At 37.9% G+C, this 25,921-nt stretch overlaps 1 protein-coding gene across 2 annotated transcripts in view; it reads right to left on the bottom strand.

The window, feature by feature from the left end:
• The window catches only part of FSTL5 (follistatin like 5), a 1,179,512-nt gene that overhangs the window by 657,836 nt on the left and 495,755 nt on the right, over nucleotides 1–25,921 (bottom strand). For both annotated transcript variants that reach the window (XM_075347385.1, XM_075347392.1), the window contains exon 4: nucleotides 11,710–11,958. In XM_075347385.1, coding sequence (XP_075203500.1) covers nucleotides 11,710–11,958 — 249 coding nt within the window. The remainder of the gene's footprint in view (nucleotides 1–11,709; nucleotides 11,959–25,921) is intronic.

Below are 25,921 nucleotides of genomic sequence, written 5' to 3'. Positions count from 1 at the left end.
TATTTCTATCTCTTTTATCATTTCTTAACCCAGTAGACTTGTGTTGGTCATTTTTTTGATAAATGCATATCACATGTATTATAAATATCATGCCTCATCTTTTTAGAAATGAAAGGGTTTGACCAACTAAGTGATACGTTTTTACATTATATGTTTAATCGATAAATGTGATATAAATAAATATATAAATGAAAATCACATTTGTTTATAGGGACACAGTTGAATATATTGATTCTTTATTGAAGACCTCTTGGTTCACAGTCAACTCCATGTTATGGCACTAAAAAAGGTGGGCTGTAGTTTTAAATGTTTTTTTCTATTAGTACTTGCTCTTTGTTATCTTTATATTAATTTAATATACAGGTAGTGCCCATTCCAGTGATTTTTTTTTAGAAACCACCATTATAGTTATCTACAGTACATGCCATAGTTATGTATATGTCATATAATATGCTGATAAAAGCCCATTAATAAAGTTTTTTAAATTACAAACCTATTTTTTTGCTTTTTATAAAAGCACCTATGCTCTGTGTATTGTCGTATGTAAATAAACCAAGACTAGTCTGGCAGTGTGCTGCTTTCATTGTTTAGTCCTGGCTTGGATCCCCTAATGAATTCATTTGCCCATAATTGAAATTTTAATACATTGTTTTTCATGGTAGGGCCATAGAGAATCTTGCTCACACATTCTCGTATTATGCCTATGATCTTACCATTAACAAAGAATCTATGTTCTATGCCCACACGCTGTGCCTTCAGTAATGTAGCAGAGCAAGAATTGTCATGGGACTTTGTGTGAATTATGTAGAACCTGAGTACTTTGAGGATTAATAAAGGGGTGAAAGAGGATGGAGTGTTTTGTATTTTATATCAAACAAATTATTTTTTTGGTGTTTGTGTTTATTTTTTTCACTTAACGATTAGTAATGAGGGTCCTATAGATACCTGCCATTACTAATCTAGGGCCTAGTCGCAGTTGTGAGCTGTTATTAACCCCTTGTTACCCAGATTACCATCGCACCAGGGCAATTGGGGTGAACAGGGTAAGTTTCTAGGATTGTCGCATTTAATGGATGCGATAATTCTGGGAGGCTGCAAGCTGCTATTTTTAGGCTGGGGGGTCCAATGAGCATGGGTCTCCCCAGCCTAAGAATATCAGCCCCTAACTGTCAGCTTTATCATGGCTGGAAATCAAAATTGGGGGGAACACATGCTGTTTTTTGAAATTATGCATTTAAATATTTTTTTAAAACAGACACATGTGATACATATATTTTGATACACAGTCAAGATAAGCGCATGGCTGGGGGATGCAGCCTGTAGCCATTTGCTTTATCTGTGCTGGGTATCACAATATTGGGGGACCCTACAACAATATGTTACTTTATTTATTTATTTATACAGCAATATAGACACACACAGACAGCATCTCTGATTTAAAGCAGTCAGAAATGCTGTCACACAGAGGGGGGGGCGTGTCTGACTGCAACTAATCAAAGACACAGGGGCTACAGTGCATTTGCATGAGGTTAATGAGTGGCCCTGGAAGTAACGTTAGAGCAGCGTTACGACTGGTAAGTATATAGTGCCTGCTCTAATCCCCTATCCTTTCTACATCCGTTTATAAGCTCCTGATTCTGTTTCCCTTATGCGGGCGTCACACGAGACGAGCTATCGTGCATTGTTGGGGTCACGGTTTTCGTGACGTACATCCGTCATCGCTTGCGACGTCGTTTCGTGTGACACCTCCGAGCGACGCAGAATCACTCACAAATCGTGAGTCATGTACTCGTCGCTTATTTTCAAAAAAATTGTTTATTTTTAATGGCGCCGGTTGTTCATCGTACTCGGGGCAGCACACATCGCTCCGTGTGACACCCCGGGAACGATGAACACAGCTTACCATCGTCCCACAGCTCCCGCCGGCAATGCGGAAGGAAGGAGGTGGGCGGGATGTTTATGTCCCGCTCATCTCCACCCCTCCGCTTCTATTGGCTGGCCACTGTGTGATGTCGCTGTGATGCCGAACGTCTCTCCCCCTTCAGGAAGTGGATGTTCGCCGCCCACAGCGAGGTCGCTCAGCATGTAAGCACGTGTGACGGGGGTTTAACAACTTTGTGCACCACGGGCAACTATTTGCCCGTGAAGCACAAACGACGGGGGCGGGTACGATCACTCGTGCAATCGCACGATAGATCGTACCGCGTAAAGCCCACATTAGACTTATATGAGGACTGGCATCCAGCCAGATAACCTGGATCAATTATTTTTTTTCTTAAACCCTGTTGGACCCACCGATCCCAGGTATCTGCAAGTCTCACCATCACTAATAAACATATATCATATAGATCTGTGAATTGCTGTCCTTCCAGTCATCATTTGACTTCTGTATTGTGATTGTGTGATATCATTAAATCATATAATGTGATGAAACTGTTTCAATCATTGAAACCAATAATCCACATAGGACAATTCTATTAATGATCGCTATTATATCAGTCTTATTACAGTATGTCATGCTTATAATGTCATCGGTAGATCATGGAAATGTCATTGCATTAATTTACTGACAAGAATTCAACTAAAGTAATATAGACCCCCCTCCTTCCCCTACTGTTGGTTAGATCCCCAATGGCGATGCAGATACACTTCTCTTACCTTTGTATTACACATATATTTATGTGCAATATTAAACAGTGACAATGCTGTCTTCACATTGCAAATTTAGCTATGCTCTCCACATATTACATATATCCTTATTTTCAACCTTCGCTGATACAGAAGTGTGAATACATGAAAGAGCTGTATTTACCTCAAATGATAACATATTTTATAATCATACAGAAACATCTAGGGTTCCTTTTACAGAGGTCAATTTCAGACAATTAAGAGAGTACTAGTCAACTACAGTAGATCCCAAAAGTGAGTTCACCCCATCACATTTTTGTACATTTTTATTATATCTTTTCATGGGACAACACTGAAGATGTGACTAGGGATGAGAAAATATATTTGGCACTATTTGTTACTCGCATGAATATTAAGGTATTCGAATTATTCAATACTCATCGAGTATATTGGTATTCGCCTCGTGAGTTTCGAGTCCCCCCTCCACATGTTTGCCGTCAGATTTTCAACCACTAAACATGTGGGAATTCCCTGACAATCACAGTAATGCTGTTGCCATCTTTGCTACTGGCATTACTGTGATTGGCGGGTACAGTGAAAAAAAAAAGGAAGTGATGTACGATCCCCTGCCTATTTGTGATAACAAGAGCAGGTAAAAGAGACAGCTGGAGACTGGTATTCTCAGGCTATGAAGGTCCGTGGTTATCAATATAGAGGCTCACGCACATTTTTTTTGAGAAAAAAAATTAAATAATTAAAAAAATTATGTAGGCTCCTGCCAATTTTTGATAACCATAACCAGCAAAGATAAAGCAGACAGCTGGGGACTGGTATTCTCAGGCTGGGAAAGGCTCTCAGGCTAATAATAGCAGCCCTCTATTGGATGCACTAATTGTGGCACTTTACCTGGATCATCTCGATTTCCCTACTGCGGTGGCAATTGGGGTAACATATGGGATAGATGTCAACTGTGATTTGTCAGAAATCACAATTGCCACAAGCCATGTGTTGGTAATGGAGAAATGTCTATCAAATTCTCGCCTATTACCAACCTGGAAAATAAAAAAAAGAACACAAGCACACAAAAATCTTTTATTTTAAATTATAAAAAAACACACACCCTCTTTCACTAATTTATTAACCCCCAAAACACCCTTGCAGCTCGACATAATCCACACAAGTCTCATGGCACTTGTCATCCTGGTAACCTTTGTTTTGTATGTTTTTCTTTTTACTTACACGGTTGTTAATGGAGGGGGAATCTCATGAACACCTCTCCATTACCAACTTAGGGCTTGATTGCAGCTGTGATTTTTGACAAATCACAGCTGACATCAACCCAACATATTACCCCAATTGCCACTACACCAGGACAATCGGGATGAGCGGGATGAAGCACCACAATTGGCAGATTTATTGTATGCACCAAATGTGGGGCAACTACAGTTGCTATTTTTAGCCTAGAGCGGGCCCTTCCCAGCCTGAGAATACCAGTCCTAAGATGTCTGGTTTATCTGTGCTAATACGAATATGGTTAGGAGCCCATACCATTATTTTAATTATTTATTTAAATGATTAAAAAAAAAAACGTCATGGGGACCTCTAATCTTGATAACCGCAGCCCTCAGCTGTCTAATTTACTTTTGCTGGCTATCACGAATAGGCGGGGCACGTCAAAGTGGAGTAATACTCTGACAAATTTGTTCCCAGAAATGACATGTTTTTCAGAGATGCATCCAGGCATCTTCCTCATGCTGTCCCCATTCAACTTCAGCACTTTTCCATCCATTTCAGGATTTTTACAGCCTTGCCAGGCATCCAGGCAGGGTCCGCTGGAAAATTATTAAAATTTCCTATTGATTTGTATTAGATTCGTTATTTGAAATGAATACACAAATAGTCTGAAATATTCAAGATGAATAATCCGAACCCAAATATTTCACTATTTGACCAATACTAGATATGACACCTTGATACAATGTAAAGTAGGCAGTGTGCAGGTTATATAACAGTGTAAATGTGGTGTGCTCTGGAAATAACTGAACATACTGCCATTAATGTTTAAACCACTAGCCACAACAGTTAGTACACCCCCAATTAAAAATAACCACCATTATTTTCAAGTACTGCCTTAACTCTCTTGGGCATGCAGTTCCCTAGAGCATCTCAGGAGTCACTGGAATAATCCTCTTCAACTTCTTCATGATGAGATCACAATGCTGGTGGATGTAAGAGCCCTTGTGCTCCTCCACCTTACGTTTGTGGATGCCCAACAGATGCTCAATAGGGTTTAGGTCTCAAAGCATGCTTGGCCAATACAGTATCTTTAACCTCAGTTTCTTTAGCAAGGCAATGGTCATCTTGGAGTTGTGTTTGAGGTCATTAACATGTTAGAATACTGCTAAGCGTCCCAGTTTCTAAAAAGAGGGCCTCATGCTCTGCTTCAGTATGTCACAGTAGAAAGTGGCATTCTTGTTCTCTCAATGAACTTTAGCTCCCCACAGCTGGCAACACTCATGCAGTCCCAAACCATGACAATCCCACCACCATGCTTGAATATAGGCAAGAAAACACTTGTTTTTGTACTCCTCACCTGGTTGCCACCCCACATGCTTGACATAATCTGAAACAAATATTATGGTCTCATCAGACCACAGGGCATGTTTTCAGTAATCCATGTTCTAAGTATGCTTGTCTATAGCAAACTGTTTGTCGTCTTTCTTGTGCATCATCTTTAGAAGAAGCTTACTCCTCGGATGACAATCATGCAGGATGCAACATATAGTGTCAGAATTTTTAGGCTGACCCCTCATCCCTTTAAACTCTGTAGGAATGGTGGCAACACTCATACATCTATTTTGAAAAGACAACCTTTGGATATGATGCCAAGCATATACACTCAACTTTTTTGGTCGACCATGGCGAGTCCTGTTCTGAGTGGAATCAATCTTGATAAACCAATGTATGTTCTTGTCCACAGTGCTGGAGCTCAGTTTCAGGGTGGTGGCAGCCATCTTATAGCTTAGGTCATGTTTATGCAAAGCAACATTTATTTTTTAAAGTTCCTTAGAGAACTATTTGCCATGAGGTGCCATGTTGAACTTCCAGTGATCAGTATGAGGGAATGTATGAGTGATAATACTAAATATAACTCACTTGCTCCCCATTTACACCGGAGACCTTGTATCACTAATGAGTTACATGATACTGTGGAGGGAAAAATTGCTAATTGTGCACAATTTGGCCATTTTCACTTAGGGGTGTACTCACTTTTTTTGTCAGCAATTTAGACATTAATGATTGAGTGCTGAGTTATTTAGAGGGCACCAAATACACACTGTTATACAAGCTGTACAGTGACTACTTTACATTGTATCAAAGTGTCATATGTTCATGTTGTCCCATGAAAAAGTATAATAAAATATTTACAAAAATGTGAGGAGTGTACTCCCTTTTGTGATCTACTGTATATTCAAGTCGCTTGTTTAACAACCTCTTTATACAGGCTTATGAAGAATGATAGGGGCAGAATGATTGCTAATACGCTCACTATGTCCCCATACAAAATCCTGGTTTCTGTAGTATAGCTTATATTTTCACAGGGAGATTTGTTGCCCAGAACAATTATTTTTGTTCCAATGTAAACTTTTCAATTTTCCCTTGAATGAGCATTTTTCTCATTCATCGATTAATTCAAAGCAAATTTACATCTACAGTTCCTAATACACAAACATACAAACTGCATGTTAAATCACATGTTGCATGTTAACTACATGTTACACACATCCTGCATATTACACACACTGTAAGTTGGTTGCACACACTTCATGCTGCACACACTCTGTATTTACACACACACACACACACACAAAGTACACAAACACACACACCACACACACACCACACACACACACACTTCATATTACAGAGACACTGCATTAACCAAACAGCATGTTACACATAATTATAGTACATACATACTCGATTATAGTCACACTGCATGTTTCACACAAACATATTGCATGGTAACACTGCATATCACACACATACATAATGCATGTTCCCACACTTACATTTTAATTTGCACAAACTTCATGTTACACATAAGCAAACAATACTGTATATGTTAGACACAGACTGCATGTTACATACAGTGTATATGCACACATACGGAAAGCAACACACTTTGTATGTTACACAAAAGACACATGTTAAGCAAAAACTACAAATTACGCAATTACACACTTACTGTTGCACACATAGTGTGAGATACACACATGTTACACACACAGCATGCTTCAGCCAATTGGTAAATTGTTCCAAGCAGGTTTTCTCCTTGGTTCTAAACCACATATCCAATCTCAAAGTTTTCAAATTCACGTGAATTGTGGGAAATTCAACTTGAACTTGATCATGTGCGAATCGATTGGCCCATCTCAACTCTTCATGATTACACATAATTTGGAACAATTATGTTTTTATCTCCTTTCCTTTTCTGTCAAACACTATTTTGTTTGTGTTTTTAAACTAGATTACTAAAAGTGTGCTTATTAATTTACTAATAAAAAATGATGGTACTATAAGTTTAGAATTTTAGTTATGGTGCTCAAAACTCAACACACAATACAAAGGCAACACTAATTTCTAATACATGTGAATGACTAGAAGATCCAGCTGATCAGCTTTGTTATTTCATTTTATTACACTTGTATAACTGCTGTGTGTGATGTGTTTGGCTCCCTGTTATTACACTTGTATAACTGCTGTGTGTGATGTGTTTGGCTCCCTGGTGGACACACACAGAAAAGGGCGCCTGTGGAACAACAGTTTATGGACCCTTTACAGTCCAATAAATCATCAAAGTGTACTATTTCCCCCAATTAAAGGTGAAAGTGGATCTTCTTGTGCGGCTAAACAGATTGCACCAATGTTTGTCTGATCCTGGATTGGCTGTCCATTAGCCCCACAGTACAGTGCAGTGAAGTCCTGCATGTTCTTTACTATTTTTACCTGTGTCAGGATGAGCTGGCTATTTGGACATAACTGAAAAATTTGCTCTATTTTGTTCTTCTGGTACATTTTGTGTATTGATAGAACACCAATAACGCTCCAGTGCTCTCCATACAAATGACTTACAGCTTGTATCAGATCTTTATGAAGATTATGTATTAGCATTAGCTTGATTTATAAAACTTATCTGCCTCATTTCTACTCTAATTGAAAAAACTAAATGAATAAAGGTAAATAAATAGCTGCTAAAAGTAAATATATAATAAAAAAGCCACATCGCTGCTACTAGCCCCATTACTAGCCCTACCCTTATTGTAAAAAAAAAACCAAACATATCATTAAGTCATTTTTACAAAAATGAAATCACATTTTGAAATGTACTTTACTGGGTCTTTGTGATAATAAAAAAAAATGTGAAAAACAGACACATATTTGCTTTCTTTTCCCATCAATATTGCCCAGTAAAAGCAAAAATAAAATAAAAAGAAAAGATTAACAATGTCAGAAAAATGAAGAACCACATAATAAAAATGAATGACCACAAATCATGAAAGAGATTCAAAAATTGTTTGAATATCCCCCCAAAAAATGTCCAGCTTTTTAAACCACATGAACAACAATAAGTTTAATTACACTTACACTTAATGGAGGTAAATGGCCTGGTCTTGCCCTTTAAGCACTTGTGTTTTATTTAAGGTTGACATATCAGTTGCTTTGAATCAAATTACTAGCTTTACATAATTTTATAATCTGTAATTTCAAAATCGTGAATTTACAAAGGCCATACCAAAATCAATTAATATTTTAATTTCAGAGACTACTGTACTCTTAACTATATTAAATCTAATATATAAAGCTGAATGTGTGTATGAATGTACAGTATGTACTGTATGTATGTGTGTATGTCCGGGATTGGCATCTGCACCGTCGCCGCTACAGCCACAAAATTTTGCACACTCACATGTCTGGACCCCGAGAGCATCGTAGGCTATGTTGTGAGGGGAAATGTTAACCCACGCGTGTTCCAATTTACCAATCAATTTTGCCCCTATCTACATAATGGGGACAAAGTGAAACAAAAAGTGTATCCGCACCGTCGTATTTATAATCACAAAATTTTGCACAGACAAATGTGACCCAGGGAACGTCATAGACTATGTTTTGACAGGAAAATGTAACCCCGCACTTTACAGTTACTCTCCAAAAAACATAACTCCATTAAAGTAAATGGAGCCTGGAACTACAGGTTATTAGTAGGAGCTGTGATTGGTTGCTATAGGAACAAAAGACATTCATAGTTTAAGAAGCTTATATGTGAGGTAATAAGATGACAGTGGGGAGACGGATAGAGAGAGACAGACTGAGAGACAGACAGAGAGAGAGACAGACAGGGAAAAAGACAGACAGAGACAAACGGTGAAAGAGACAGACAGAGATAGACCTGGAAAGAAACAGACCTGGAAAGACACAGACCTGGAAAGAGACAGATGGGGAAAGAGACAGATGGGGAAAGAGACAGATGGGGAAAGAGACAGACAGACATGCAGACAGGGACAGAGACAGGCAGACAGGGAAAGAGGAGACAGCCAGAAAGACAGACAAAGATAGATGAGGAAAGACACAGACCTTGATAGAGACAGACGGGGAAAGAGACAGAGAAATAGAGACAGACAAGGAAAGAGACAGACAGAGACAGGCAGGAATAGACACAGACAAAGAGACGGGGAGACAGACAGGGAAACAGACAGACCTGGGAAAGAGACAGAGCTAGAAAGAGACAGATGGGGAAATAAACAGAGAGATAGAGACAGACAAAAAAAGAGACAGACAGAGACAAGCAGACGGGGAAAGAGGCAGACGGGGAAAGAGACAGACCTGGAAAGAGACAGACGGAGCACATTACTTGGCCAATTTAGTTAAATCTATGTGGAATATCTATGGTGTTGAAATATATGTTGTGAAATGCTTCTATTAGCTTAGTTTTTGCCTTTTAATAATTACATTTCTATCTATTTGTTTTGTGGTTTTTGTGTGCAGAACATTCTATTTTGTTAACAACAGTTATTAACCCGGGCGAAGCCGGGTAGTACAGCTAGTAAAATAATAAAATAGAAGTCACTCAGTAACTTCCCATGGTGGCTACAGGTTTCCAAAATGCCATTATTTAGCTATTTGTTTAATGGGAATTTGAATTATTAATATGGGCATATAGGTTATGTACAACTGAAATTCGTCATACCTGTATGCTTCCTGGATGATAGCTTCTTCAGTAAAATGTATCTGCTATAGCTTCGATCTTCCAGGCTATGGGGCAGGAGATAAGACTGCCTCCAATCTTCATTATACAAGATTTCTTCTCTTTCGTGTCCATGTGACATCAGGTTCGTGGCCAGAAATCCTACACCTCCGCATTCTTTCTTCCATCTCTCCCATGTACTGTTCCACAGTTATGTGGGCACTAAATTAAATTTTGTCATAAAGAGGTGCCGGAGTTTTAAATGTCATATTAGAAGCTACAGAAAGCCAGAAAAGTGCAGGGGAGAGATGGAAGGCAGAATGCATATGAGTGGGATTTCTGGCCTTGCACATGATGTCACAGGGACACTAAATAAGAGAAGGGGAGGAGAAATCTTGTATAATGAAGAATGGAGGCAATCTTATCCTCCGTGTAGCGCACGCCTCATAGCCTGGAAGATCAGACCTATAAAAGATGAATTTTACTGAAAAAGCCATCTACATCATCACAGTAAATAGCTACTGGCCCCCATCGGTGGATACACCTGAATCAAGTTTTTGCAGGGAGGTTCGGCTGTGCGCCCAGATGAGACCACAGTGTGAAAAGCCTTAAATGCCACCATATAATGCTATTGATATGGGCCTTTTTATTTAGGGCAAATTTGTATAGCTTTTACCAAAGTAGCATGGCTCACAGGGTTATAATGCTGAGCAGCGTACAAAAATACACCCTAGAAAATCCTGTGAACTACGTCTCCTTGGTAACGGCCATAAAATTATCACCAAAAATGGCCAATATGTCTGTAACACTATGGTGGAATTTATAAAAAAAAGCAAAAAAAAAAGGGGAGCAGTACATCTAGGAGGCAAATAGGTATGACAAATTTCAGCTGTATACAACCTGTATGCCCATATTAATAACTCAAAAACCTGAAAAGGATAATAGATTCTATTTAAACAGTATTTGGAGTTCAAAATCAGAAAAAGGTAAACAACCATTATAAGAATATGTTAAGAATTTAAGCAGAAAAGAATACTAATACTGTACAGAAATATGACTTGGTAATAAATAGAGAACAGTCAATTTAAATTGGAAGTCCGCATTATATAACAATATGTTCAAATAATTTTATCTCTAACGAAACTCTTAATATTTTGCATATCACCAGTTTTTGTCTGCATGTAGGAAAATATATCACCATAAATTAACACACCCTTGATAATAGTTGATTTACTGTACTTGTACATAATGGAGCCCTTATGTCCTCCAGGCCGAACCTGCCATACGATGATAAAGAAATGTGTTCAGAATGTTAAATGTATATGTACTGTATATATTGTGTTGTGTATATATGTATACACACTATATATACAGAATATATATACAGAATATATATATATATATATATATATATATATATATATACAGTGTGTGCGTGATTTCTTATTTTATAAATACACTTCGATAGTCATGAATTAAGAAAGCTGTGCATGTTAAGCCAGCTCCCAATTCATGGCATTGCAAGAGAGAACAATATTCTGAGGATAAATGTGGATCATAAGGGTGGGACTTGTGCCTTTCATATATTTGTTGCATGTATTGTAAATGTCTGTGATGGTAAAACTGCTTTACTCACTATATGGACTAAACCTGTAAAACAGGAGGGTTGATATTTTGTTTTTTGCCTCACCTTTTCTTTATAATCCATTTAAAATCTAAAATTATTCATCTGAAAAATATACTCAAATACTAATCACAAAATACAATTAATTGAAAACATCGGATTAGAATGTTTGATCAAACATGAAGGCAAATTTTACTTCTTTCCTACTTACCTTTGAAGAAACAGTCTTCATTATGTACCATGATAATTTTTTGCTTTTTCTGACAAGCAGCTCTGTGGACTTCACAATGATTTTCATAGAATTCTCCATCTGAACCACAAACTGGTTTATAATGGGGTTTACAGTGCTCCATGCACACGCATTCAGCTTGACCGGTCTCTTGGTTGATCACACAGTGCCTTCCAAGGCCACAGTACTTATTCTCACAAGATGCACGCACGTCTGCTTGACCAAAATAACCTTGGAAAGAAAAAAATATAATAAATTAAATTTAAGTTCTTTTCTATAACACAATTTTTTGAATAATTTAGTATTTTTTTTAATCTAAAGTAGACATGATGGGAAATTGTTTCCTGGAAATATCAGAAACCATTAATCGATTGAGCCACACAACAGTTTTGGACACCTTACAAACTCATTTTGACTTCAATTGTTTAAATGGTTGAAAGAAGTTGTAAAATTTGATCACGAGTCATAATCATAAGCTTCATTAGGGAAAACAACTTAAGTCCAGTTATTGATGTAATGGTTACCTGCACATAACTGAAAATGTACCTTAAAAGGGTTTTTTTGTGTAGCAGATGGCTTAGGTGAAAAGTGGCCAGTATTTGCACTTATCTTATTTGCACTGGCCCCCTTAGTTTTTTGCTTTTGTATTTAATTCCCCTATACAGTTACAGATATATTGGCCTTTTTTGGATAATAATTTTTATAGTTATTAAGGAGGCTTTGCTCACAGGATTTTCGAGGTTGTATTTCTCTAGGCTGCTCGGCATTATTACCTTGTGAGCCATGCCCTCTTGGTAAAGGCAATAAGGATTTGCCCTATATAAAAAGGCACGTATCTCTAGAACTATATGGTAGCATTAAAGGCCCTTTGACACTGTGTTATCCGACATTTAGTGACCCCCATCGGGGCATTCAGCCAAACCTCCCTGCAAAAACTAGATTCAGGAGTATTCGCCGATGGGGCCATTGGCCAATGACTTCAGTGATGAAGACAGAGTCACTGTGTGCTCTGTTGTGCATCATTTTCAGCTGTATAAGCCTAGATGAGGGTGGCAGTGAGATTGAATCTTCTATGTCTAGCTATCCACCACCAATAGATGTATTGGAGTGAAAATGATGCATGAATGAGCACTGTGACTCCATTTGTATCATTCGACTAGACAATATCCCCATCAGCCCATAAGTCCATCGGGGGGTTTGGATGTAAGCCATAATGTAGGAAAAAATTGCATTGTGCAATGTCTCTGATAATACAAAACCCAATATGCTCAGAGAGCAAAGAGAGTAATAGAAGAGCAAAAACTGTCTCTCTTTTGACTTTTTGATAGGTCTTCTTTAAAGAAAATATCCACTTTTCAACATCATGTAATTTCAAGTCCATGGATGGTGTATATCAAAATCATATATTATTATAGTAAATGAATAAACATAAAATTAAATGATGAAATTTTACTGCCTGCTGCATCCACTAAAGGAAACAAACGTTTTATTTACCGTATTTTTACAGTAAACTATATGCTAAGACATCATAGAAGGAGCTAATAAAATACTGTATGTAGTGGTTGTAGTCTGCCATATTTTGCAAGTTTTCAACATGTCTTGGTGCTTGTTGTCATAAAACTCTTAGCTCCAATGTGTATCGGGATATATAAAAGCACCACTCCAGCATTTTTTTTAATTGCACTGTTGAACTGGTGCTTTAGATCTAAGCCCCTGTTTTATACTCACCTTCAGGCGGCTTCATGTTTTTCCAACATCGCTCTGGTCAGTCTCCTGTGATTTGTGACTTGCCGGCAGCTCAAGTGTTTCATAGAGCGTGACAGAGGTCTCAACTGGAAGCATCTCTTTGACAGCCTTCATTTTTGCCTTGTTCTGGCTCTCATAGAGATACACTGAGAGCCTGTGACATAATGTCTCACTTCTCGCCAGTCCGATGTTGCTGTGCCCAAAATGGCACCACAGAACTGGTGCAGCGTCTGTAAAAGCTGAAGCCACCAGAAGGTGAGTATATGTCAGATGTAATGGTGAGCGAGCACTACCATGTTCAGGTGCTTGGTAAACGTAACAAGCAGTTGGACACTCAGACGGGCTTGACTCAAGTACCTGGTATAATGTAAATCGATGGGGAACTTGAGCATTTTCCTGAAGATCTCCTGGAAAAATGCTTGAGTTCACTATTGACTTCCATTATACTTGATACATGAGTCAAGCCCACCCAAGCGTGTAACTGCTTGTTACAAGTACGGAGCACCCGAGCATGGTGTTGCTCACTCATCACTAGTCAGTGGGTACCGGACTAAAATTTAAAGTGCCATTCCAGCACCGAAAAAAAAATCGCTGAAGTAGTGTTTTAAGAACTTAATTTTAAAAAAAAAAAAAATAAGCAAAAAACAGAGTTTAAATAAAAAAATCTAACCAACATCAATGTACTACACTGAAATCCAATGCATTCAAAAAAAGTTATATGATTTTCCTACTTCAATATTTAATGGCATAATTGAATTAAAAATATATATTTCACCCTGACTGTGTTGCTCATTCACACAGCATAGTGCCTAATAGCTTTCTAACAGCCTGCTGTTAAACAGACATGACATATTATATTATGCTCATTTTGTATTTGCAGATAATTAACCTTGATAGCTAGAAAAAATTTGAGAAGGCTGCCTTATTTGACCGGCTGCTAATGCACCGTTGTCTTTATGTGAAGAATGGAAAGAACAAAAGTCATCTGACAGTAAATATGCCTGACTATTACAGAGTGATCTCAGACTGCAGATAAACATGACTCTCACGTCAAGGTAACATCCATAACACATTTCTAATCATTTCAACAACATTTCATCTATGGAGCAGGGCAGTATTTCTTCTTTTTAATGTCCATTTTACTTTACATTTTCCCATTAGCTATCCAAATTTTCAAGAGTTTGCATCAGTTCTGTTATACACTCCCTGACAGAAGTTCTGTCGCTTATCCATATTATGTAAATAAAAGCTTATAACCTGACTTTAAATTCATCCATTGGTTTCATAAATTACTCTTTTGAAAGCTAGAACCCTCCCAAATTTGGTTTAGGTTATTAAAATAAAGTTGCTGCAAAGCTGAAATATTGATCATTTAATGAACACAGAAAGGTCAGGTTTTGGCAAGACGAAAATGTTGTCGCCCACAGAAAGTAACGTGAAATTCAAACAAATAATTAACTTTTAATACAAAGATATGTTGCAAAACACTGGTGAAAGAAATTGTGGTGCTATTAGAGCCATATTTAATATTTTGTGTGACTTCCATGAGCTTGAAGGACTGCATCCATGCGGTTCAACAATGATTCATACAATTTATTGATGAAATCATCAGGAATAGCAAAGAATGCAGTCTTACATGCCTCCCAGAGTCCATCTAGATTCTTTGGTTTTGTCTTCCAAGCTTCCTCTTTCATCCTACCCCAAACATGCTCAATGGTGTTCATGTCTGGTGACTGGGCTGGCCAGTCCTTGAGCACCTTGATCTTCTTTGCCAAAAGGAACTTTGTTGTAGAGATGGATGTATGAGATGGAGTACCATCCTGCTGCAGAATTTGACCCCTTTTATGATTGGGAATGTAAGAGGTAGCTATACTTCTTGTTATTTTAAGCTATTGATATTGCCTTCCACCTTGCAAATGTTTCGTACACCCCATACTGAATGTAACCCCAGACCATGATCTTTCCACCACCAAATGTAACTGCTTTTTGGGTGTATTTTGGATCCATATGGGCTCCACCAAGTCTCCTGCAGTATTTACGGTGGCTTTGGTGAAATTCAACTGAAGATTCATCAGAGAAAGCCACCTTCTGCCACTTTTGCAGTGTCAATCTGTTTAGCAGGCTGTGGGACTTTGCAAATGCCATATGGTTTTTTAATTGCCTTTTGTTTAGTGCTGGCTTCTGGGCACTGATTCGACCATTTTGAGACAGAATCCCAAAAACTGTTCTAGTTGACACAGGGATTTGAGGTGACCAGGCCTTTTGGAGCTCTGCTGCAGTGGAAGAGAGGCTGGCTTTGGATTTTCTAACCAACAAATGTTCCTCCTGAGCCATTGTTTTGCGGCGTCTGCCGGACCTGGACTTGTCAAAAACATCTCTAGTTTCTTCAAATCTTTTTTTAATTATTTGTACTTGATGCTGAGACACATTAAAGGTGCCAGCCACCTCTGCAGTGGATCTGGTCTTCAGCCTCTTGATAATCAAGGCTTTGGTCGCAGGGTGGATTTTTGCCATGTTGTCAGAGGTCAAGTTGCAGTTCAAGTGAAGGTCTGGGGTGCTGGGTTTCTTTTTATTCACACCAACTAATTAACCGATCATTTAGTGAGCACAGGTGAGGATGTAAACTAGGATTGGGTGCATTATATGACAAGGCGACAAAACTTTTGTCTTGCCAAAATCTGACCTTTCCTTGCTCTTTTCCTTGTTCATTGAATGATCAGTTTTTCAGCTTTGCAGCAACTTTAGTTTCAAAACCTAAACCAAATTTGGGAGGTTTTCAGCTTTCAAAAGAGTAATTTATAAAACCTATGGATGAATTTAAAGTCAGGTTATAAGCTTTTATTTTCATAACATGGATAAGCAGCAGAACTTCTGACAGGGAGTGTACATGAAAATAGAAGATGGGAGGCTTTGGAACTTTTCATGCCATAAAATCAGAAGTCTTTTCTAAAGGGCAGGTGATGAATCCATTACAAGGTTAAAACAGTTGCAGGTTGAATCCCCCATTATTACATCTTTCTTGCTATAAAAGTATTGAAAATATTTCATATGTCAACAGTACCTGACAAGAAAAGTTTTACATGAGCCTTAGTCAAATGGCGCTTCAACACTGCCCCATATTTTTCATTGCATTTACAATATAAACAAAATTTCCCCTTATGTTGATAGATACCCTATTTATAACAAAAGCAAACAGGATCTTAGGGTGCATAAAAAGAGAAAATAGATTTGTGAACCCAATGTATTGTTACCCCTCTATAAATCACTTGTAAGACCACATCTAGAATATGGGATCCAGTTTTGGTCTCCAGATTTTAAAAAGGACATTCAGAAGTTAGAGTCAGTTCAAAGGCGGGCAACTAGACTACTACTAGGAATGGAAGGCCTCACATATGATGAGAGTTGAAAAAGTTGGATTTGTTTAGCTTAGAAAAAAGATGTCTCAGAGGAGATATAATTTATATGTATAAATACATGTATGGTCAATATAAAGGACTGACACATGACTTATTCCTTCCAAAGACAATACTAAGGACCAGGGGGGCATTCACTGCGAAGGGAACAAAATAGATTCTGGCATTCTGGGAGCTATATAGGAAAGGGTTGTTTACAGTTAGAGCAGTCAGACTGTGGAATGCACTACCGCAAGAGGTAGTAATGGCAGATCCTGCTGCGATGTTGCTGCGTGCCTCGCGTTCCGATGTGCATTTCATACATCACTTCATCAGAGTGCTTCACAACTTTATGTAATTGAATTCTATTTAAGCTATTTATATTGAATAATAATTTTTATATCTATTTAAGCCACATACTCATCATTTATAATTTGCAGGGATTATTTATTTATTGCTATACTTGACCGGTTGCTCTGCGTCCTTGGTTGCATGGTTATACACTCTGTTAAAAGGAAATAGTAAATGAATATATTATTTGTAAAATGTGTGTTTTGTTAACAATTAAAAAAATTAGTTTTGATCAGTTAAGTTTTGTTGTATTAATTCCTTCATATAGAAGGTATTATTTTTGATTCTATACAGCTTTTAAAAAAAAGGCTGAATGAATTGTTTGTCCACACAACATTGTTGGTTGTAATTGACTTAATGACAAAATGTATAATTGGTGGAGGAAGGTTGAACTAGATGGACGTACGTCTTTTTTCAACCTATGTAACTATATATCATTTAAACGCTTCTTTACATTAGTTTTTGGAAATGTATAGTTTCTCAGGTGCAGCGCTGTTTTTCCCTAATGCACATATATTGTGGAGCCCAATAAATTCATGAACTACCAGAACATGCCACTTCAAGGCAACGTATTTACATCTGCTTTAACAGCAACTGCTGCCCATAACTGTTTTTCACTCACATGTTCGATTTGCTTCTAAGTAACATGAAAAATGCAGATGGAACTTAATGTTTAGCTATATATTATTGGGATACGCAAGAAAAAAGTCTGTGCCTAGCCCTGGAGGTCCAAAGTTAGAGTCACAAACCAGTCATTGCAAAATAGTGGTCACTCCATAACCATTTATATGAATCTTGTGATCACACAAAAATACAGAAATAAACAGCATGACAGCGCAGCACTTACTTCTATAAAATCGTAGTACACACAATTACTGCCTATCAATCAGTCACATTCACATCAAGCACTTTCCTGTCAAACCTTTTTCCCTCACAGACATCAAAATATAGACTCATTTAGGTTTGGCATTCCTCACAGTCGTCAATAAGACACATTTTTCCTCTCTATCTCAATTCTATTGCAGCCTTTCTTCATCTATCTGGTTGATTCACTTTTCACTCTCTGAAATTTGCCTCTCTGGTCCCCTTTGTGTTGGATATCTTCACTATCTTTCAGCAATGGCAGTGCTCTCACTTGTACACTCGCTGGTCTCCCTCACTAGGGAGAGACTGGAGGGAAGGATGTCAATAACAGCTGGACCTTCCTGCTTTGGTCATGTGTGATCCTGGTTATAGCTCTAGTGTAGTACATATTTAGGGTGTTATTCAGCCTTATTTTCAAGTACTTGCTGCTGGATTCCACAAATCTCCACCGTACTGCCAGGATGTCCGTTTGCAAATGTCTTACCTCTATTGTTGGGAAACTTCTAGAGCTTTTTGTGTTATCAGGAGCTGGGGTATGTACCGTACTTTACTGCAGAGGCAACTGTATCTATTGTCCTAGTCACTTGTCAGTTCAATAATGGTTAAAAATCAATGTCTTGTGCTCACTTCTATACTTCAGTTGTGTCCTCTCAAGTAAATTGAACTTGTCTTTTTCCCTTAAAGGGATTGTCCCACAACCAAAGTACATTTTAATCAATAGATCTCGGAATAAAAATAAGTTCCACAATAGGATATGTGAAAAAAAATGCTCCTGTGCTGAGATAATCTTATATATGTGTCCCTGCTATGTACTGTGTAATGGTTGTGTCTGACCATGATCTGAATATACCACATCATTTGCATAGGTAAAGAAGCAAAATACTATAGATATATAGATATATGCGTATATAAATATACACATGTATATAACACTCTTCAGAAGTTTTAGAAAGGTGTGGGGAAAAAATGCTGGAAAGTAAGAATGCTTGAAAAAGAGTGTTAATAGTATATTTTTATCAATTAAAATGTACCTGACAATAGGCCAAAAATCAGTATTTATTCTCATTTTATTCCCATTGTGCACCTAGCTAATCCATTTTCTTTTTTTTTTTTTTTTAAAATCTGTCATACGGTTCTGGAGATGTGGACTTTTTTATGGTGTTACTTTTTATAGGTTTTACCAAGGGGATGTGATGCACAGGATTCTCTAAAGCGTGTCCTCAGGCTATTCTGAAATATTTTCTTGTGAGCCACAACTTCTTCATAAAGACAATAAAAATAAGCAATAATTAAAAAGTTCATATCTTTGGAACTGTATGGCGGACTAAAAAAAGAACAAAGAAACGATCAGTGGAGCAGCATGTATGGTTAGCACTGTTGCTTTGTAGCCCTGGGGTTCTGGGTTCAGATCCCACGAAGGACAACATGTCAAGCAGTTTGTATGTTCTCCCCATGTTTTTGTGGGTTTCTTCCAAGATCACCAGTTTTTTGCCATGCTCCAAAAACATCCTGATAAGGATATTAGATTGTGAGCCACAGTGGGGACAGTGATAATAATGTCTGTAAAACGCTGCAGAATATAATGACGCTATATAAGCAATACATAAATAAAAATAAAAGAGCAAAAGGTAGCCAGGTAACAGATGCTCTTTAGAAAAGGGAATTAACAAAAGAGAAATCTAGATCGAGCCAATATTTGGTGTTGCAAGCCTTTACATCAAAGCAAATGGGGACAGGTTGATTTTACTGATGATGAAGGCAGCTTGCTGGACTATACAACAATGAGTGTCTGCAGGCAGGAAGAAGGTTTCTTTTACGTTTGGGCTGTGTTTTAGCAAATGGAGGTAACGATTTGGTCAGGGTTAATGGTGTCTTAAATGCTAAGAAATGCAAGCAGATACTTATCTATCATGCAATACAATCAAGGAGACATTGGATTGGCGCCTAATTTATTCTGCAGTAGACAATGACCAACATTCACAGCCAATGTTATTAGAAACTATGTTTAATGTATAGAAGAATTAGGAGTTTTTGAAGTGGTGATATGGCCCCCACAGAACCCTGATCTCAACATCATTGAGTGTAAGATTACATGGAGACAAAAGGATGTGTGGAAGATTACATCTGAAGATCTGAGGTTAATTGTCCAAGATGTTTGGAACAATCTCCCAACCAAGTTCCATCAAAAACTGTATACAAGTGAGCCTAAAACAATAAATGCAGTTTTTAAAGCAAATGGTGATCAAGGTGATCAAACCAAATATTTATTTGATTTAAATTTGTCTTTTGATAATTTCACTTGAATTTCATTAATATATCAAAGTAAATTATTAATTACCGTATTTTTCGCTTTATAAGACGCACCTGATTATAAGACGCACCCCCAAATTTGGTGACGGAAAAGAGATTTTTTTTTTAATGTTAAATGGGGTCCATCTTATAATGCCAGTGTCCGTCTAACAAATCATATAGGGTATATGTCCCTCATAGCCCCCCATCCTAAAATTATCCGCCATAATCTGGATATGGCCCCTTATATTGAATATAGCCCCCTTGTGCTGGAACACATTCCCCTGTGCTGCCTATGGCCCCTTATGGATTGCATACGTTCCCCTGTGCTGCCTATGGTCCCCTATGGATTGCATACGTTCCCCTGTGCTGCCTATGGTCCCCTATGGATTGCATACATTCCCCTGTGCTGCCTATGGCCCCCTATGGATTGCACACATTCCCCTTTGCTGCCTATGGCCCACTATGGATTGCATACGTTCCCCTGTGCTGCCTATGGCCCCCTATGAATTGCATATGTTCCCTGTGCTGCTTATGGTCCCCTATGGATTGCATATGTTCCCCTGTGCTGCCTATGGTCCCCTATGGATTGCATACATTCCCCTGTGCTGCCCATGGTTTCCTATGGATTGCATATGTTCTCCTGTGCTGCCTATGGTCCTCTATGGATTGCATACATCCCCCCGTGCTGCCTATGGTCCCCTATGGATTGAATACGTTCCCCTGTGCTGCCTATGGCCCCCTATGGATTGCATACGTTCCCCTGTGCTACCTATGGTCCCCTATGGATTGCACACGTTCCCCTGTTAGATATCGCCCCCATGCTGCTGCCCATAGTAAAATAAAACACTCTTTCCTTACCTCCTTCAGCGCTGATCTCCCTCCTGTCTCTCTCCGTGCTTCTGTTCCTCCACTTCCTGGTTCTTGGTGCCAGTCATGTGATCGGCAGAGCAGAGTGATCTCATCTCTGCATGCCTACCTGATCACAGTGGAAGCAGGGACACCAGGGAGAAACGCTGGAGGGGGTAAGTAAAGCTTTTTTATTTTAGAACGAGCAGCAGCATGGGGGCCATATCTAACACAGGGGGGCATGTGCGATCACAGGGGGGCGCAGGCTCATATAATATGCACCGCTCCCCCAGCCCGTCACTGCAGTGCGGTTTCAGCACCATGATGGTGGACAGCGGCTGTGCATATTATATGAGCGGGAGCAGGAGATCAAAGGCTGCAGACCACAGCTTCACCTGCCCCCAGCAGCGCTCCAGAGCGGACCCTGCAGTGTATATATATATATATATATATATATGTATATATATATATACACACACCACCCCCCCCCCCCCCGTATATTCGGCTTATAAGATGCACCCCCTACTTTCCCCCAAAATTTGGGGGAACAAAAGTGCGTCTTATAAAGCGAAAAATACGGTACTTTCATAATTTTAGCAAATCTGCTTAAAATATTTGCACAGTATTGTTTACATAGATCAGTACTGCTTATTTAGCTTGTCTATGGATACACAACATAAACCAGAAATAGTAAAAAAACTTAGCAACCAAGTGGTTACTCTACCATAACTAATCAACTATAACCTTTAACCCATGGAAACAGCAAGATTTTTAAATCTATAACATAACTGTGGGTTTTGAGTAGCACAAGTCCTTAGTTTTGTGTAAGAGGGTAGAGGACAAGAACATGATTTAACTAATTTTATCTGAAATGCATAATAATTGAAGAAAGTTATGCCCTATGACAAATAGTCATGAATTAAAGTACAAAGTAATGTCAAAAATAGAAATAAAGGTCTAAGAAAATAGAATGTCAAATGGAACTGTAATAACTACAAAATTTTACTATTTGTGAAGAAACTGAAAAAATGTTTATTCTCATTTAGTTGGAAAATAAACAACACACTTTTAATTTCCTTTGTATTTCATCTTTTCTATTTGAATCTTTTTGTTATTATGTACTGTCCATTAGTCACTAATAGTTACACATTTAAAATCACTAAATATTTTTGTGCATATAAGGAATTATGTACAGTCTTGAGAAGACGGTGGTAGCATCAAATGTCTTAATTCATGGGAGATTCCTGTTGAAAGCATCTCTGAAATCATACAGTGTTCATATGTCAAAGTGCTAAAACATGGTATGAGGATTGTGGAGAATTTCTCTATATATAAGCTGTGCTGTGATTTATCTCATGGCTATTTATGTCAGAACTCATTTAACTTAGCAAGAGGCAGCATCTGGCATGCTCTCTGCTAGGAAGAACAAAAAAATGATGTTTTTATGACCAACAGGCATATATTAATTGACCATGTTTTATAGAAGTAGTAAAATACTGGATACATATGTTCAGAGTTACATTTTATATGAAATTTTGTAGATAAGGATTCAATTACTAGTAAATAAAGTTCATGATAAGAAAAAGATCCTAATAATCTAGACTTTGCTACTAGATGTCAATCCTTTAATTCAAAATATTTATACAAATATAATACTGAGTGGATTACAATAAAAAAAAATCATCATATATAACATCGAAATGTAACGTATTTCATAAAATATTAAGTGTTTTAAAAAAATAAATATTGTATTTATGTCACCACTAGGGATGATCGAATACCTCAAATATTCGGCTTCGAGAATATTTTCCGAATACCTCATCGCTATTCGACTATTCGATGCGCAATGTAAGTCTATGGGAAGCCCAAATAGTACCGAATAGTTGTTATTCAGTTTTCCCATAGACTTACATTGCGCATCGAATATTCACGAATAGTTGAATAGCGGCGACGTATTCAGAAAATATTCACGAAGCCGAATAATCCAAGTATTCGATCATCCCTAGTCACCAGTATACATGATAGAATCTATAATCTGCAAGTCAACAAATTAATCTCCTGAAATTCATAAGCTCCATCAAATCTAAACAATATTCGATTCAATTTGATCAGATCACAAAAAATAGTCCTGCTGTATTTTACATATTAATAAAGAGAGATTGGGCTCCCATGATGACAGGCGTGGCAATGTGGGCTTTCTCAAAATGCATTGCAGCTATCACATCACATGGTCCAGTGGAGCTAATCAGGGGGACTATTATAGATATTAGAAAAGATATGGGCAGGGAAAGCAGTGCCGTTTTACAGTTTTACAGCCTAGGGATAGGAGTTCAAGGCCCACAGCTCCTCATTACCCAATGGGATACAGAAAATGTGAGTGCTAGTGTCTGTCTGTTAATAATATTGCATAGTTCGAGTAATAGGGAGGTGCTGGACCTCCATAGGGAATGCAATATACTTCAGTACAGCACCTTAATAACGCTGTGATTTGTGATTTTGCATTTTCTTAATGCACTACGAAAAAGGCTGTTTAAGCCCCAAAGTGCTATTTTTCATAATGAATAAAAATACCTAATCAGAGATTTGTCAGAGAATACATGCATGTAAACATGGATACAGCGGCCGATTGCAGGAAGTTACTTTTGGGAGGTTAACCCTCCTAACTTTTCTTCCCACATTCATTTGTTATATATCAATGGGGTATTTTTTAAAGTTTTTTTCTTATGTCTTAAAAAAGGACTAATTTAGCAATTATATACACCACAACTATACTTTCAGCTGCAATGACATTGGGAAGCTATGTACATTTTTCCTACACATTTTTGTTATGTTGTACTTTTTTGCTAGTTGGAATTAATGTGCTTAAAGATGTTGTCCCACAAGCAAAATTGATTTTAATCAATTTAAATTGGAATAATAATCACTTCCATAATTGGATGCCTCAAAAAAATGTTCCTGTGCTGAGATAATCATATAAATATGCTACTCTATCTACTGTGTTATTGCTGTGACTGACCAGCATGGACATGGTCTGATCCTAGCATAGTCACATTATATAAATGTGTCCCCGCTATGTAATATGTAATGGCTATGAATAATCCACATGGACATGGTGTGATCATACCACATCTCCTGAGCCAGGGAGAAAGCAAAAGAGGGCACATTAATGATACAGCAGTAGCTTGAAACTGCCTCTTTCTGTGAGGCAAAACTTTACCTGCCTTTATTATCACATGAGCAAGTGGAAATCATCAGTGAGGTAGAAGCACCAGTTGCCACTAAGGTTATTTGTCACTGACTTGCTTTATGATGAGCTTAGAGGGCTAGAGATGAGACAAACACTCACTTATTTGAGAAACCAAGCAGGGGAATGTTTTACCTCATTCTTTAATCAGGTGTGATTGTGTGCTGCACTGTCTGTACTCTCTTTTCTTTCCTCCCCTGGCAGTGGGCTATGGTATGTGTCAACCATGATCAGACACTACCATTACATAATACATAATAGAGGCACATATATAACATTATATCAACATAGGAAAGTATGTTTTAACACATCCAATTGTGGAACTTATTGTTATGTTAAGATTATTGATTAAAATATACTTTGTTCATGAGACAATCCCTTTAACCAAAAATCTGAAAGTAAATTCTTACATTATAGTGAGACCCTTAACTATGCAGATCTGTTTTGGCACAGCTTTTTAGGTTTTCCAGTTAGACACACCTTTGTATTATAGTCTATATGTTACAGAAATGCTGTTGTTCGATTAGCATATCTGGCAATTGGTTATACCATAGCTAGCAGATGTGGTTGATTAAAAAAAATCAGGGTTGGATATGTGTGGCTGGATATAATTTTAAACTTTTGTCAAAAATGTATTGTAGGAGTGTAGAAACTGTAGACAAATGGCGCAATAGGGTCTTACCAGATTTAGAGACTAGAGAATATAAAATGGGTACACTCACCTAAAGGAGTTGTGTCAGTCACAACATCTAAATTCACTTAATAACAAGGTGGAGACAGCTGCAGCCCCGAAGTGTTCAGATGAGCAGGACAAAAGGAAACCGGGTGTCATGCCGTGCTTGTCACCATTCAAAATAGAATAAAATTAATCAATGTCTTAATTGAGGTAGCTAAATAAAGGTCAATGGGTTTCAGAGGATGCAGTCCCCTTCCTCAGGACTTACTATATGTCCTGAGGAAGGAGGCTGAGTGCTCTGAAACGTGTTGACCTGTAATTAGCTACCTCAATAAAAACATGGATTAATTTTATTCTCTTTTGAATGGTGACAAGCGCGGCATGACACCCGGTTTCCTTTTTTCCTGCTCATCCAAAAATGTATTGTAAAAAGAAAAAGGGGCATTGGCAAAGGATGTGGTAGTATAAGGGTATGTGCACACATTAACTATTTGGAGCAGAAAAATGTTATGAAACACAGGCACATTTTTATGGCATTTTTGATGACTATTTTTCCCCACTCATTAGTAAGAATGAAATCTGCAGTAAAAACGCGGAAAGAATTGAAGTACTGTAGATTTAATTCTGCTTCAAATTTGCAAGTAAATATATGCAATGTGTGCATGAGATGTCAGGAATCTCATTCATTGAGCAGGGACTAGTAAATCGTTCAGATTTTGTGACAAATCTGCTCAGAAAAAACAAAAGAAAACCACAAAATATCAATAGGACCTAAGGGAAAAA

This window comes from Anomaloglossus baeobatrachus, chromosome 1 (genome assembly GCF_048569485.1).
Source record: "Anomaloglossus baeobatrachus isolate aAnoBae1 chromosome 1, aAnoBae1.hap1, whole genome shotgun sequence".
Lineage (NCBI taxonomy): Eukaryota > Metazoa > Chordata > Amphibia > Anura > Aromobatidae > Anomaloglossus > Anomaloglossus baeobatrachus.
The sequence above is the reverse complement of the archived record's forward strand: the minus strand, read 5'-3'. Positions and strand labels throughout refer to the sequence as shown.